The following is a 13,901-nucleotide window of genomic DNA, read 5'->3' on the forward strand; positions in this document are numbered from 1 at the left end:
GGAAGCTGAGAAACTAGAAGACCTGAGGTTCCACAGCACCACCATTGGCTAAAGGTTGTAACTACAGAATTAAAAATAGTTCCATGGAGTTTCCATTTTAAATATGCATAGGAACTTATAATGGATAATTTAACACAAAGTCCATATAGACATAAGGCTTCATATATTATATAGGTATACATGTTAAAATGTTCTAAGACTCAATCTATGGAAAATAAAAGCATTACACCATAGTATTTTTAAACGTTTATTTATAAACAACATACATTTACTATAAAAGCTGTTACATTATTTGAACACATTGTATTTTTTCCTTCAGGAGGCAAATTACTATTCATATAGCGCAATAGTTCAACTGTAGCATATGTAGCATATACCAGACAATTTTAATTGTTAATTAGCCCCAGTTACAATTATTCACTTATTCACAAAGCACCAGTCCAAGTCCATATTTGGTTATGCATGTTTTGAAAAATGTTGTTAACCACATAAAACAACTCCCTACACAGATGTTAGTAGATGGTGGCACAGCTTCATTGCATGCTACTGTAAGGATGTTGTGTCCAATCATGCAAAATGAATGGACGAGTCTTGCCGTCAAAGTGAGAATAACAAGCACGATAAGGTACTTTCATGAAGGTTTATTGATTTATCAACCAAATATGGACTTCTGAAAATCAGTAAAAGTCAACCATGCACATGGTGGAACATTTTAAAACAAAATGTAATTTCCAAAAACAAAATTACATATTTTTATTTGATTATTTTATTGTTATTGAAGCTGTGATTTCATATTATTGGTGCTATGCACCGAACCAAAGTGCTCATCTCTGCTACAATTAATAAAATTTCAGTTGTGTAAACAACTATATTAACATTTTAGCTAAGAAATTACTATTGGTATTGTTAACGAATTAACATTCCCCTTCTTATTTTAAATGAGTTAACTGCTCCTTTAAAACAGTGGACAGAGGAATATCACACAAACCCATTAATCATTCATTTCCAATATTGCTAAATGTATTTCTAGCCCATATTCTATCTTAAATACTTGCATTCAATGGTTTTGAATTATAATGTTTAATGGTTTGTTACATATAAATGTGTGTTGAAACAGTTTACTGCACAGGTCAAAAAGTTGCAACGTTACCACTTAAACGCTTAGTGACTTTGGCCTTGGTTCAAGTTGTCGCCACTTAATTTTTTTTTAAAGATAGAAGAGAATTGCAAATGGGGCTATTAGAACACGTACAGAATGTGCTACTATATATGTTCACTGTTTTCTCTGCATTTGTAACTTCTGAGGAGGAAAAGAGTACAAGAATATGTAAAAAGTGCTCTTTAAAAATGTTTTGAGTGTTGAAACATGTATTTTACACATTAGATAGACTGCAAGATAAACATCAGCCTTTGCTGAAACCATGCAGAAGAGTAGGAAACTACAGTTTAATATGAACTGGTCACATGAGATGAACCAATTAGGCCTCAGCTTCATGTCTAACTCATCTCCTTTGCAGTATCGCTTGCATCCAGCTCATTTGAGAGCTGACAGAGATGTTTATCAAGTTGGATACCAATTACTTCACATTCACTGCAGATGCTTAACACTTCTGACTGTCTATGTGCAACAGCCTGCATTTTCTAAGGCACAGTTTTAATATGAAAGAAATAAAATATTCTTCCAATAGACTGATCCAACAATGGTTACAAATAAAAATATAGCAAACAATTATAATACCTCGGCGTAAGGACTCCACTAGCATGCAAAACTTGGTTTTATCTATTTCAATAAATAAATGTCAACCATGTAGTTTTAAGAAATAATTATTGCTGAGCCAAAGAAGAGATTTATTTACTTGCAGACTCTTTAACACTGTATTTAAATGATTATGGACTACACTTTAATATTTATCCTACTGTAAAATCAAGAGCCTCAGTGAGTATGGAGCTGACATATTGCTGTTGTTTAAGGCAGCTACAATGCAGTTGGCTAATTTAGGTGCTTTCAGTTCTCCATAGAATCACTTTGCAAGCATCTGGTTGAGATATAATTGGTTTGCTAAGCAAGAGATTATGGCATGTCTTGGGCTAGTTATAATTGTTTCATTGTTTGGCCTCCTTTATCTACAAATCAAGGAGAGTGACATTTTAAAAGTCTGTGGTAAATATACTGATATTTCAGAAAAAAAATTGCAAGCCTGCAGCTGATTCCTCCACTAATGGGTTTGCAGTTTCACAGTAATTTAGTCAAATCTTCACCAGCCTTTGCAGATTATTCCAGCAGTAACTTGTGACAGATTTAGAAATAATTTAAAAAGCTGACTGTAATCCAATTTTTCCCTGCTTGGAAGGAATGACTTTTTAAAATATTTCATAGTTGCAATGTTTCATATTATGTATATAATAAAGGTGCAATAATCACCAAAATAATTCTATTAACTTTTTTGTTACCTTAATAGGGTTCTGATACTTTAATTACTCATAGTGTATCGGAATTCCTGCAGTTTAGAGGGAACCTTTTACTAGGTTTGAGGCCAAAATGCTGAAACTTCAAACTTGGTGCTCATTGTTTTTTGCCCAGTTCCAAATGTCCCAAGTTTCCAGAATCTAAAATGTGGTGTAGGCCATATTCACCGCTCAAATAGTAATAGTAAGCATTTGAGCACCTGTTGGCATATTACATCGTATTTACCGGAATTTCATTATTTCAATACTTGGTGCATCTTGATTTACAGCAAAAATACCAGATTTACAGGAGAAAAAATCCAAATCGAGCAGAGTAATCACTGGGTCAACAGGAAAATCAGTGTCTGGCTCTATATTATACTGGAAAACCTGATCAAGGTGTGGAAGCAGTCAATTCCTTCTTTCTGTGGTCCTCAATTTGAATTGCAGCCGAGAAGTTGTCTTCTAATTAAACATTAACTTGAAGAAAATATTGATCTAAATGCTTCTTGAAAGCAACTTAGAGCAATTAGCTAAATAATAGGTGAGAGAAAGCCAGTATTGAAAATTCAGAAGACCTGATGCAATGTAACAGCCACTACCAGTACACATTTGAGAGCAGGCTTCAATTACCAAGTGTATTCTTCCCAACAGAGCAAACTGGGTGTAATAAATCTCGGACTGGCATGCATATTTCCCTAGAACACAAGCATTTCAACCTTCCTTTCTATTTTCATTTAAAAATGCGATGTCTGATACATTAATAAATCATGTCGTTGCAAGTTCATACTAGCTAGTATTGAAAAACAGCTTGGTTATTGCCTCATTATCCATTTCTTCGCATGCCAGACCTCAAGATGATAATCTTACATTATGAAGAAAAACACCTTTAGTACTTAGAAATGTAAAATATCAGAATGATTGTAAATCTATTCATTCAGAATGATCTCTGCATTCCCCCAATGTTACAGAGATGGCTCAAGTTAGTTCCAGGAAAAGGAAGAAGACATTTATTCTCCACCACACAGGACAAACATAGTTTTATTCACTTACTTCAATAATCATTGCACCTTTATTTTTTTTCATAAATGGTGGAGGCAATAAAATAAATTACGTATCACACAATATTAATTAAATACATGTTGAATCCAGTTAAAAGCTTATTTTTCCAACAGCAAATATAGTATGCTACTTTTGTAACTATATGCACAAAAGAACAGCGGTTTCACTAAGGATGAAAATGATCCAAGGTTTAGGCTACCAAAGTAACAATGCAGGTAAAAGCCATTTTGGAAAATGAGGGTTCTGCTAATAAGAAAGCCAATGAATGACAGTTTCTATCCGCGATTGTCTTTGAAGCAGTCGTCACATTGAGCATCGGGGCACTTTGTGGTCTGCCCAACCTTCAATTGCTGTTGCTGATTGGCATGTGGCAAGGTCATAAAGTGGTGGGTTGTCCAGCAGCTAAAAAAAAAGACAATCTCAGTGGGCAATATATAGTTATGCTGCATCATCTAAGGAGTGAAAAATGGATTTTAATATGGATAAATGTTAATACATATTGGAACAGTTGCCAAGAAATACATGAAATGAAGAGCTGGTGACACCTTGCCCCTTAATGAAGCCTCCCCGCTTGACTACATCTTCCATCACTTCCCCTGCCAAGACTGGTGGTGTGGCACTTATTACCAGGTCACAACTTGGCCTGACCCCCTACTCCTCTGACACTTTCTCCTGCTTTGAGCATCTCACCTTGATCCACCCCCTCATCTCTTTTTCAAAATCCTCATTCTCTACTGCCCTCCCAAGTACGATAAAAATTTATCACTGCTTTCCTCCCTCAGCCTCTGCAGCAGCAAATGACTTCTCATCCTTGGTGATTTCAACCTCTATCTCAACTCATCATGTTCTCTCTCCTCTGAGTTCACTGCCCTCTTATCCTCCCTAAATCTCTCCTTCTATGTAAACTCCCCAACCCATAATCATGGCCACCCCCTTGACCTTACCATCCCACGCAGTTTTGCTAGTCCCTTCTTATCAATTACAAGTAAGGCCATCTCTGATCACTTCCTTGCATCACTCACTACCCATGTCTCCTTCCACACCCTAACCAAACCTCATTCTGTAACTGTCCCTGGAAAAAACTATGTCCCAATTCACTTAAAACTGCATTTTCAAAATACCAACTGTGTAGTCTTTGGTCCTCCATTTGCCATACCATTTCTGCAGTTAGTGATTTGCTCAACTACAGTCTCACCTTGGCCCAAGTTCCCAATAAAACTATTACTCTCTCACCCTGGCTGTTGCCCCTGGTACAGCCCTCATCTCCGCTAACTTAAGTCCAAGGGACACAGACTTGAAAGGATATGGTGGACAACTGGTTTAGCCATGCACTACTGGATCTGGCTGGACCACATAAAACACTATTGGGGCCTGCTCTCATCTGCTAAAACAGTTCACTATTCCAGGATCATCCTGAAATGCAAAGATAACCTCTGGCTTTTTTTTTCTCTACTGCAAATCATCTGCTTCAACCCTTCTCCCCTTTCCCCTGCCCTTACAATCTCACCTCCAAGTGCGAGGAGCTCATGGACTTCTTTGTTACTAAGATTGAGACCATCTGGTCAGCTGCCTCTGCCATTTCCCTCCCTTCCACTAGCCCACCAGGTCAAACTTCTTATAACGCTCCCCCTGCCCTAGCCCTGAACATGCATCTTTCTCTTATTTCTCTCCTATCTCCTCTCATTCTCTCTCTGAGCTCATCTTGTCCATGAAACCCACCTCCTGTTGCCTCAATTCTATTCCCACTAAACTGCTGATCAGCCAAATTCCCCTCCTGGACCCCACGTTAGCCAAAATTGTAAATGGTCCTCTCTCTTCAGGTTTTGTCCCATCTCCTTTAAATCTGTCGTCATCACCTCTCTCATTACAAAACCAACCCTTGACCCCACCCTCCTAGCAAACTACCATCCCATCGCCAACCCCCCTTTCCTCTCCAAAGTCCTTGAATGCATTGTTGTCTCCCAAATCCGTACCCATCTTTCCCAGAACTCTACGTTTGAATCCCTCCAATCAGGTTTCTTCCCCTGCCACAGTACCGAAATAGCTCTTACCAAAGTCACCAATGACATCCTATGTGACTGTGACAAAGGTAAACTTCCTCTCCTTGTCCTTCTCAACCTGTCTGCAGCTTTTGACATGGTTGCCCACACCATCCTCCTCCACTGTTTTCCAGCTGGGTAGGACTATTCTCACCTGGTTCCATTCTTATCTGTCTAATCCTAGCCCGAGTATCACTTGCATTGGCTTCTCTTTCTGCTCCTGCACCATTATTTGCGGTGTCTCTCAAGCATCTATCCTTGGCCCCCTCCTATTTATCATCTACAAGGTGCCCCTCAACAATATCATCTGAAAGCACAACGTTAGCTTTCACAAATAAAAACAAGAAATGCTGGAACCACTCAGCAGGTCTGGCAGCATCTGTGGAAAGAGAAGCAGAGTTAACGTTTCGGGTCAGTGACCCTTCATCGGAACTGACAAATATTAGCAAAGTCACAGGTTATAAGCAAGTGAGGTGGGGGTGGGGCAAGAGATAACAAAGGAGGTCTAGAATTAGAATTAGAATTAGAATATTACAGCGCAGTACAGGCCCTTCGGCCCTCGATGTTGCGCCGATCATCTGACCTACACTATTCCATTTACATCCATATGTCTATCCAATGACCACTTAAATGCCCTTAAAGTTGGCGAGTCTACTACTGTTGCAGGCAGGGCGTTACACGCCCCTACTACTCTCTGCGTAAAGAAACTACCTCTGACATCTGTCCTATATCTTTCACCCCTCAACTTAAAGCTATGTCCCCTCGTGTTTGCCATCCTCATCCGAGGAAAAAGACTCTCACTATCCACCCTATCTAACCCTCTGATTATCTTGTATGTCTCTATTAAGTCACCTCTCCTCCTCCTTCTCTCTAACGAAAACAACCCCAAGTCCCTCAGCCTTTCCTCGTAAGACCTTCCTTCCATACCAGGCAACATCCTAGTAAATCTCCTCTGCACCCTTTCCAAAGCTTCGACATCCTTCCTATAATGCGGTGACCAGAACTGCACGCAATACTCCAGGTGCGGCCTCACCAGAGTTTTGTACAGCTGCATCATGACCCCGTGGCTCTGAAACTCGATCCCCCTACTAATAAAGGCTAACACACCATATGCCTTCTTAACAGCCCTATTAACCTGGGTAGCAACTTTCAGGGATTTATGTACCTGGATACCAAGATCTCTCTGCTCATCTACACTACCAAGAATCTTCCCATTAGCCCAGTACTCTGCATTGCTGTTACTCCTTCCAAAGTGAATCACCTCACACTTCTCCGCATTAAACTCCATTTGCCATCTCTCAGCCCAGCTCTGCAGCCTATCTATGTCCCTCTGTACCCTACAACACCCTTCGACACTATCCACAACTCCACCGACCTTCGTGTCATCCGCAAATTTACTAACCCACCCTTCTACACCCTCATCCAGGTCGTTTATAAAAATGACAAACAGCAGTGGCCCCAAAACAGAACCTTGCGGTACACCACTAGTAACTAAACTCCAGGATGAACATTTGCCATCAACCACCACCCTCTGTCTTCTTTCAGCTAGCCAATTTCTGATCCAAAGCTCTAAATCACCTTCAACCCCATACTTGCGTATTTTCTGCAATAGCCTACCGTGGGGAACCTTATCAAACGCCTTACTGAAATCCATATACACCACATCCACGGCTTTACCCTCATCCACCTGTTTGGTCACCTTCTCGAAAAACTCAATAAGGTTTGTGAGGCACGACCTACCTTTCACAAAACCGTGCTGACTATCGCAAATGAACTTATTCTTTTCAAGATGATTATAAATCCTGTCTCTTATAACCTTTTCCAACATTTTACCCACAACCGAAGTAAGGCTCACAGGTCTATAATTACCAGGGCTGTCTCTACTCCCCTTCTTGAACAAGGGGACAACATTTGCTATCCTCCAGTCCTCCGGCACTACTCCTGTCGACAATGACGACTTGAAGATCAACAACAACGGTTCTGCAATCTCCTCCCTGGCTTCCCAGAGAATCCTAGGATAAATCCCATCTGGCCCAGGGGACTTATCTATTTTCACTCTTTCCAAAATTGCTAACACCTCCTCCTTGTGAATCTCAATCCCATCTAGCCTAGTAGGCTGTATCTCAGTAATCTCCTCGGCAACATTTTCTTTCTCTACTGTAAATACTGACGAAAAATATTCATTTAACGCTTCCCCTATCTCCTCTGATTCCGCACACAACTTCCCACTACTATCCTTGATTGGCCCTGTTCTAACTCTTATCATTCGTTTATTCCTGATATACCTATAGAAAGCCTTAGGGTTTTCTTTGATCCTATCCGCCAATGACTTCTCGTGTCCTCTCCTTGCTCTTCTTAGCCCTCCCTTTAGATCCTTCCTGGCTAGCTTGTAACTCTCAAGCGCCCTAACTGAGCCTTCACGTCTCATCCTAACATAAGCCGCCCTCTTCCTCTTGACAAGCGCTTCAACTTCTTGAGTAAACCACGGCTCCCTTGCTCGACAACTTCCTCCCTGCCTGACAGGTACATACTTATCAAGGACACGCATTAGCTGCTCCTTGAATAAGCTCCACATTTCGTTTGTGCCCATCCCCTGCAGTTTCCTTCCCCATCCTACACATCCTAAATCTTGCCTAATCGCGTCATAATTTCCTTTCCCCCAGCTATAATTCTTGCCCTGCGGTATATACCTGTCCCTGCCCATCGCTAAGGTAAACCTAACCGAATTGTGATCACTATCGCCAAAGTGCTCACCTACATCTAAATCGAACACCTGGCCGGGTTCATTACCCAGTACCAAATCCAATGTGGCATCGCCCCTGGTTGGCCTGTCTACATACTGTGTCAGAAAACCCTCCTGCACACACTGGACAAAAACAGACCCATCTAAAGTACTCGAACTATAGTATTTCCAGTCAATATTTGGAAAGTTAAAGTCCCCCATAACCACTACCCTGTTACTCTCGCTCCTGTCGAGAATCATCTTCGCTATCCTTTCCTCTACATCTCTGGAACTATTCGGAGGTCTATAGAAAACTCCCAACAGGGTGACCTCTCCTCTCCTGTTTCTAACCTCGGCCCATACTACCTCAGTAGACGAGTCCTCAAACGTCCTTTCTGCCGCTGTAATACTTTCCTTGATTAACAATGCCACACCCCCCCCTCTTTTACCCTCTTCTCTGTTCTTTCTGAAACATCTAAATCCCGGTCTAGATTGTCTAGATTGGACCAGGCCACATAGCTGACCAAAAGGTCACGGAGCAAAGGCAAACAATATGTTAATGGTGTGTTGAAAGACAAAGCATTAGTACAGATTAGCTGTTAATACACTGAATATTGAACAGCAGCAAGTGCAAACCTGAAAAAAAACAGTGGGTAAGCAAACTGAACAAACTCAGATGAAACAAAAAAAATGCAAAAAAAAAAAGGAAGAAAAAAATAACTAAAAATGAAAGTAAAATGGGGGGCTGTCATGCTCTGAAATTATTGAACTCAATGGTCAGTCCGGCAGGCTATAGCGTGCTTAATCGGTAGATGAGATGCTGTTCCTCAAGCTTGCGTTGATGTTCACTGGAACACTGCAGCAATCCCAGGACAGAGATGTGAGCATGAGAGCAGGGGGGAGTGTTGAAATGGCAAGCAACCGGAAGCTCAGGGTCCTGCTTGCGGACTGAGTGGAGATGTTCCGCAAAGCGGTCACCCAGTCTGCGCTTGGTCTCCCCAATGTAGAGGAGACCACACTGTGAGCAGCGAATACAGTATACTACATTGAAAGAAGTACAAGTAAATCGCTGCTTCACCTGAAAGGAGTGTTTGGGGCCTGGGATAGTGAGGAGAGAGGAAGTAAATGGGCAGGTATTCCACCTCCTGCGATTACAGGGGAAGGTGCCATGGGACGGGGACGAGGTGGTGGGGGTAATGGAGGAGTGGACCAGGGTGTCGCGGAGGGAACGATCCCTTCGGAATGCTGACAGGGGAAGGGAGGGGAAGATGCGACTGGTGGTGGGATCACGCTGGAGGTGGCGGAAATGGCGGAGGATGATCCTTTGGATATGGAGGCTGGTGGGGTGAAAAGTGAGGTCAAGGGGAACCCTGTCACGGTTCTGGGAGGGAGGGGAAGGGGTGAGGGTAGAGGTGCGGGGAATGGGCCGGACACGGTTGAGGGCCCTGTCAACCACAGTGGGGGAAATCCTCGGTTAGCTTTCACATGTACATTGATGATACCCAGCTCTACCTCACCACCACCTCTCTCAACTCCTCCAGTGTTGCTAAATTATTACACTGCTTATTGAGAAGACTGAAGCCATTGTTTTCGGTGCCCACTCCAAACTCCGTTCCCTAGCTACAAATTTCATCCGTCTCCCTGGCAACTTTCTGAGATTAAATCTTGGTGTCACACTTGACCCCGAGATGAGTTTTCAACCTCACATTCTTGCCATCACCAAGGCCGCCTATTTCCACCTCTGTATCACCGCCTGACTTCACCCTGGTCTCAGCTCAGCCACTGCTGAAATCCTCATTCATGTTTTTGTTACCTCTATACTTCACTATTTCATCGCACTCTTAGCTGGTCTCCCATATTCTATTCTCTAACTTGAGGTCATTCAAAACTCTGCTACCCATATCTTAACTCGCACCAAGTCCTGTTCATCTATCAGCTGACCTATGTTGGCTCCTGGTCGAGCAACATCTTGATTTTAAAATTCTCATCCTTGTTTTCAAGTTCCTCCATGGCCTCACCCCTCCCTATCTCTGTAAACACCTCCAGTCCCACAAACCTCCGAGATATTTGCACTCCTCTAATTCTGGCCTCCTGAGCAGCCCTGATTTTATTCGCTCCACCATTGGTGGCCGCACCTTCAGTTGCCTAGGCCCCAAGCTCTGGAATACCCTCCCTACACCTCTCCACCTCACTTTCCCCCTTTAAGGCACTCCTTATAACCTGCCTCTTTGACCAAGCATTTGGACATCTGCCCTAATATTTCCTTATGTGGATCAGTGTCATATTTTGTTTCATAATTCTCCTGTGATGTGCCTTGGGACATGTTATTACATTAAAGGCACTATATAAATATCAGTTGATGCTATTCACAGGAAAATATATGATTAGTGTATAATCTTTAGTAATAGCAATCAAATGTTTACCAAAGATTTTTAACTTTAGGCCTTGCAGCACTTTTAATTGTAATTCTTCAGATTATAATAACTTTGAAAGTTTTCAGCACGAAACATGGGACTACTTTACAAGAAGCACAGCGCTCAAATGTAACTCACTTCGGGACCTGATGTAGCAATCATTACAATTGAGAAGCCCATTGCGGATCCGGACGTCTGTCCCAGTGGTTGTATCTCCAAGTTGTCCTTGACAGATACCACACTGTAATATGACAAAAAGTTGATCAGCCATTGCAATCCTACAAAAAAATTATAATAATGTCTTGCCAATGTATCTGGATTCACTACAGAATATGAAATGATCAGTAAATGATCACAGAAGTTTATGTGGTCTCTTATCCTGATTTTTCTTAAGGTTGATACATGTGCTTATGGCCTCATATCTTGGGTGTGGCTCTGAACCAACTCAGGAGCATACATGCATTGATGATTCATCTTTTCTGTTTCTATTATTTTGTTTAATTGATACATTTTCTACATGTCTTTACCATGGAAAAGATTTTAGTGATGCATCAGAGCACTTGGTATAGATGCTAGTGATAATGAAGCTCACCTTTAAAATAGTACAAGATAACAATATTAACATGAATAAATGGGCAATCAATATCAAGTATTAAAAATACAAAGAAACAAGATATCTTCTGTCATATTATTATGTAATTTATGGAATTATAGAGTGCTTTGCATAAAATAATAGGAGGAATGTTTTGCTCTCCCCTGCGGCAGGTTTGGGGGTGAGGAGCACATAAAAATCAGGTGGGATGATGGCGGGGGGAAAATCTGCCACTCTCCCGCCTCCACCAAAATTTAGTTCAGGGTATGAAGGTCTATGAATAGCTTTACCACCCTGCCGCCAATTGAGGCCCTTAACTGGTCAATTAATCCCCAATTAGGGGCCTCATCCTGCCACAATTAGCCGTCTGGTGGGCGGCCCTGTCACCTCACGGGAAGTCAGGCACGAAAAACCGTGTGGGCAGCTTCTGCTCTGGGGGTAGGAGTCCCTTGTTAAAAGGCACTGAGCGCCTGAATGAGGGACCCAGCATTGCGAAGGGGAGCGCCTGCTAAAAGCTACTCCCCTGCCCTTGCTGGCGACCCCCTACACCCCACCTCCCCCGCGACCCCCATGCCGCAAGAGCCCTCCCGCCCTGATCTACATGTGGCCTGGATCCAGCACCGTTCCTGGGCCTCAGGTGAGTTGCTCCACCGGCAGCAGCCACCGCCTCCGCAGTGGAAAAGCTGCCAGCCTCCGATTGGCCAGCAGCTGTCTGAGGGCGGGACTTTCGGCACTGGGGTCCTTGCTTGGCACCAGATTCGGCAGGCCTTCTGGAGAAGAGGTGGTGTGGGGTTCTTTTTCCACACGTCGAGACCCCTGTCATCAGCATAATATCCCGGCCATGGAGTCATTTATGGCACACAAGTAGACCATTTGGCCCATTGAGTCCACACTGGCTCTCGACGGAACTAATCAGTCAGTCCCACTCACTTGCTCAATCCCTGTAGCTCTGCAAGTCTATTTCCTTCAACTGCCCATCCAATTTCCTCTTGAAGTCATTTATTGTTTCCGCTTCCACCACCCTTGTGGGTAGTGAGTTCCAGGACATGGCCACCTGATGCATAAAAACGTGCTTCCTCACATTCCTTCTGCAACTCTTGCCCGAAACCTTCAACCTGTGTCCCCTAGTCCTTGTACCATTAGTTAACGGGAACAGTTTTTCCTTGTCTAACTTATCTAAGCCTGTCATAATCTTGTACACTTCTATTAAATCTCCCCTCAATCTCCTTTGTTCCAAGGAGAACAAACACAGCTTTTCCAACCTAACCTTGTATGCAATGGGCCAGATTTTGCACAGCAGGGCATCTAACAGTGTCTGCCATTAGTTAAATTTTCCCTTGCGCATTCAGGTTTTAAAATATTTTTGCATGGCAAGTTGTGAAAGTGCGAGCTGATAACGTCACGGTGAGAGAATCTGGGTATCTAGGTGTGAATAATGGGTGCTCTGGGAATGCTCTCCTACATTCCTCATTAAATCAGGGTTGGTTCGCTGGCTTGATGTTAATGGTACCACGACAGAGAAGTTGATGAAGAATAAAACTAGACAGACCACCCAGCATTGACCTAGGCACCAGAAATGACAAAGGCACCCCCAGCCCAGTCGACCCTGCAGAATCCTCTTCACTAACATCTGGGGACTTGTGCCACAGTCCAGTCAAGCAACAACCTGACATAGTCATGCTCACTGAACCATACCTTCTCCAGCACCATCCCTTGCAGTCCTCAACATTGATTCCAGACTGCATGACATCTCGTGGCATCAGCCCAAACATGGGCAAGGAAACCTCCTGTTAATTACCACCTACTGTCCTCCCTCAGATGATCAATCAGTACTCCTCCATTTGAACACCACTTGGAGGAAGAACTGAGGGTAGAAAGGGCACAGAAAGTCCCCCACCAAGGGTACAACGTCCATCACCAAGAGTGACTCAGGAGCACTACTACTGGTCAAAGCCTGAATGACATATCTACCACCATGCTAAATGATTCAGAACAGATCTGGTAGCTCAAAACTGGACGTCCATGACTTACTGTGGGCCATTAGCAGCATCAGAATTGTATTCACCCACAATCTGTAACCTCATGGTCCGTCATATCCCCCACTCTATCATTACCATCAAGCCAGGGAACCAAGCCTGGTTGAATGAGGAGTGTAGGAGAGCTTTCCCAGGGCACCACTATTCATATCTAAAAATGAGGCGCCATTCTCGTGAAGCTACAGCACAGGACTATGTGCATGCTAGACACTGGAAACAGTATGCTATAGAGAGAGCTAAGCACTCCCACAGTGAATGGATCGGATCAAAACTCTACCTCATCCAATCGTGAATGGCGGTGGAAAATTAAACGACTAACTAGAGGAGGAAGTTCACAAATATCCCGATCCTCAATAAAAGCAAAATACTGCAGATCCTGAAAATCTGAAATAAAAACAGAATGTGCTGAAAATACTCAGCAGGTCAGGCAGCACCTGTGGAGACAGAAGCAAAGTTAACATTTCAGGTCTGTGACCTTTCATCAGAAAGGTCTGATAAAAGGTCACAGACCTGAAAAGTTAACTCTGCTTCTCTCTCCACAGGTGCTGCCTGACCTGCTGAGTATTTCCAGCACTTTCTGTTTTATTCCCG

At 42.9% G+C, this 13,901-nt stretch overlaps 1 protein-coding gene across 7 annotated transcripts in view; it reads right to left on the reverse strand.

Annotated features, from left to right (window-relative positions):
- Nucleotides 1-284: 284 nt before the first annotated feature.
- LOC137372378 (LIM and calponin homology domains-containing protein 1-like) overlaps nucleotides 285-13,901 on the reverse strand; it is a 503,856-nt gene continuing 490,239 nt past the window's right edge. For all 7 annotated transcript variants that reach the window (XM_068036287.1, XM_068036300.1, XM_068036294.1 and 4 more), the window contains 2 exons: nucleotides 10,821-10,923; nucleotides 285-3,909 (listed from right to left, as the gene is read on the reverse strand). In XM_068036287.1, coding sequence (XP_067892388.1) covers nucleotides 3,884-3,909; nucleotides 10,821-10,923 — 129 coding nt within the window. In that variant the 3' untranslated portion in view covers nucleotides 285-3,883. The remainder of the gene's footprint in view (nucleotides 3,910-10,820; nucleotides 10,924-13,901) is intronic.

This window comes from Heterodontus francisci, chromosome 1, assembly GCF_036365525.1.
Source record: "Heterodontus francisci isolate sHetFra1 chromosome 1, sHetFra1.hap1, whole genome shotgun sequence".
Lineage (NCBI taxonomy): Eukaryota > Metazoa > Chordata > Chondrichthyes > Heterodontiformes > Heterodontidae > Heterodontus > Heterodontus francisci.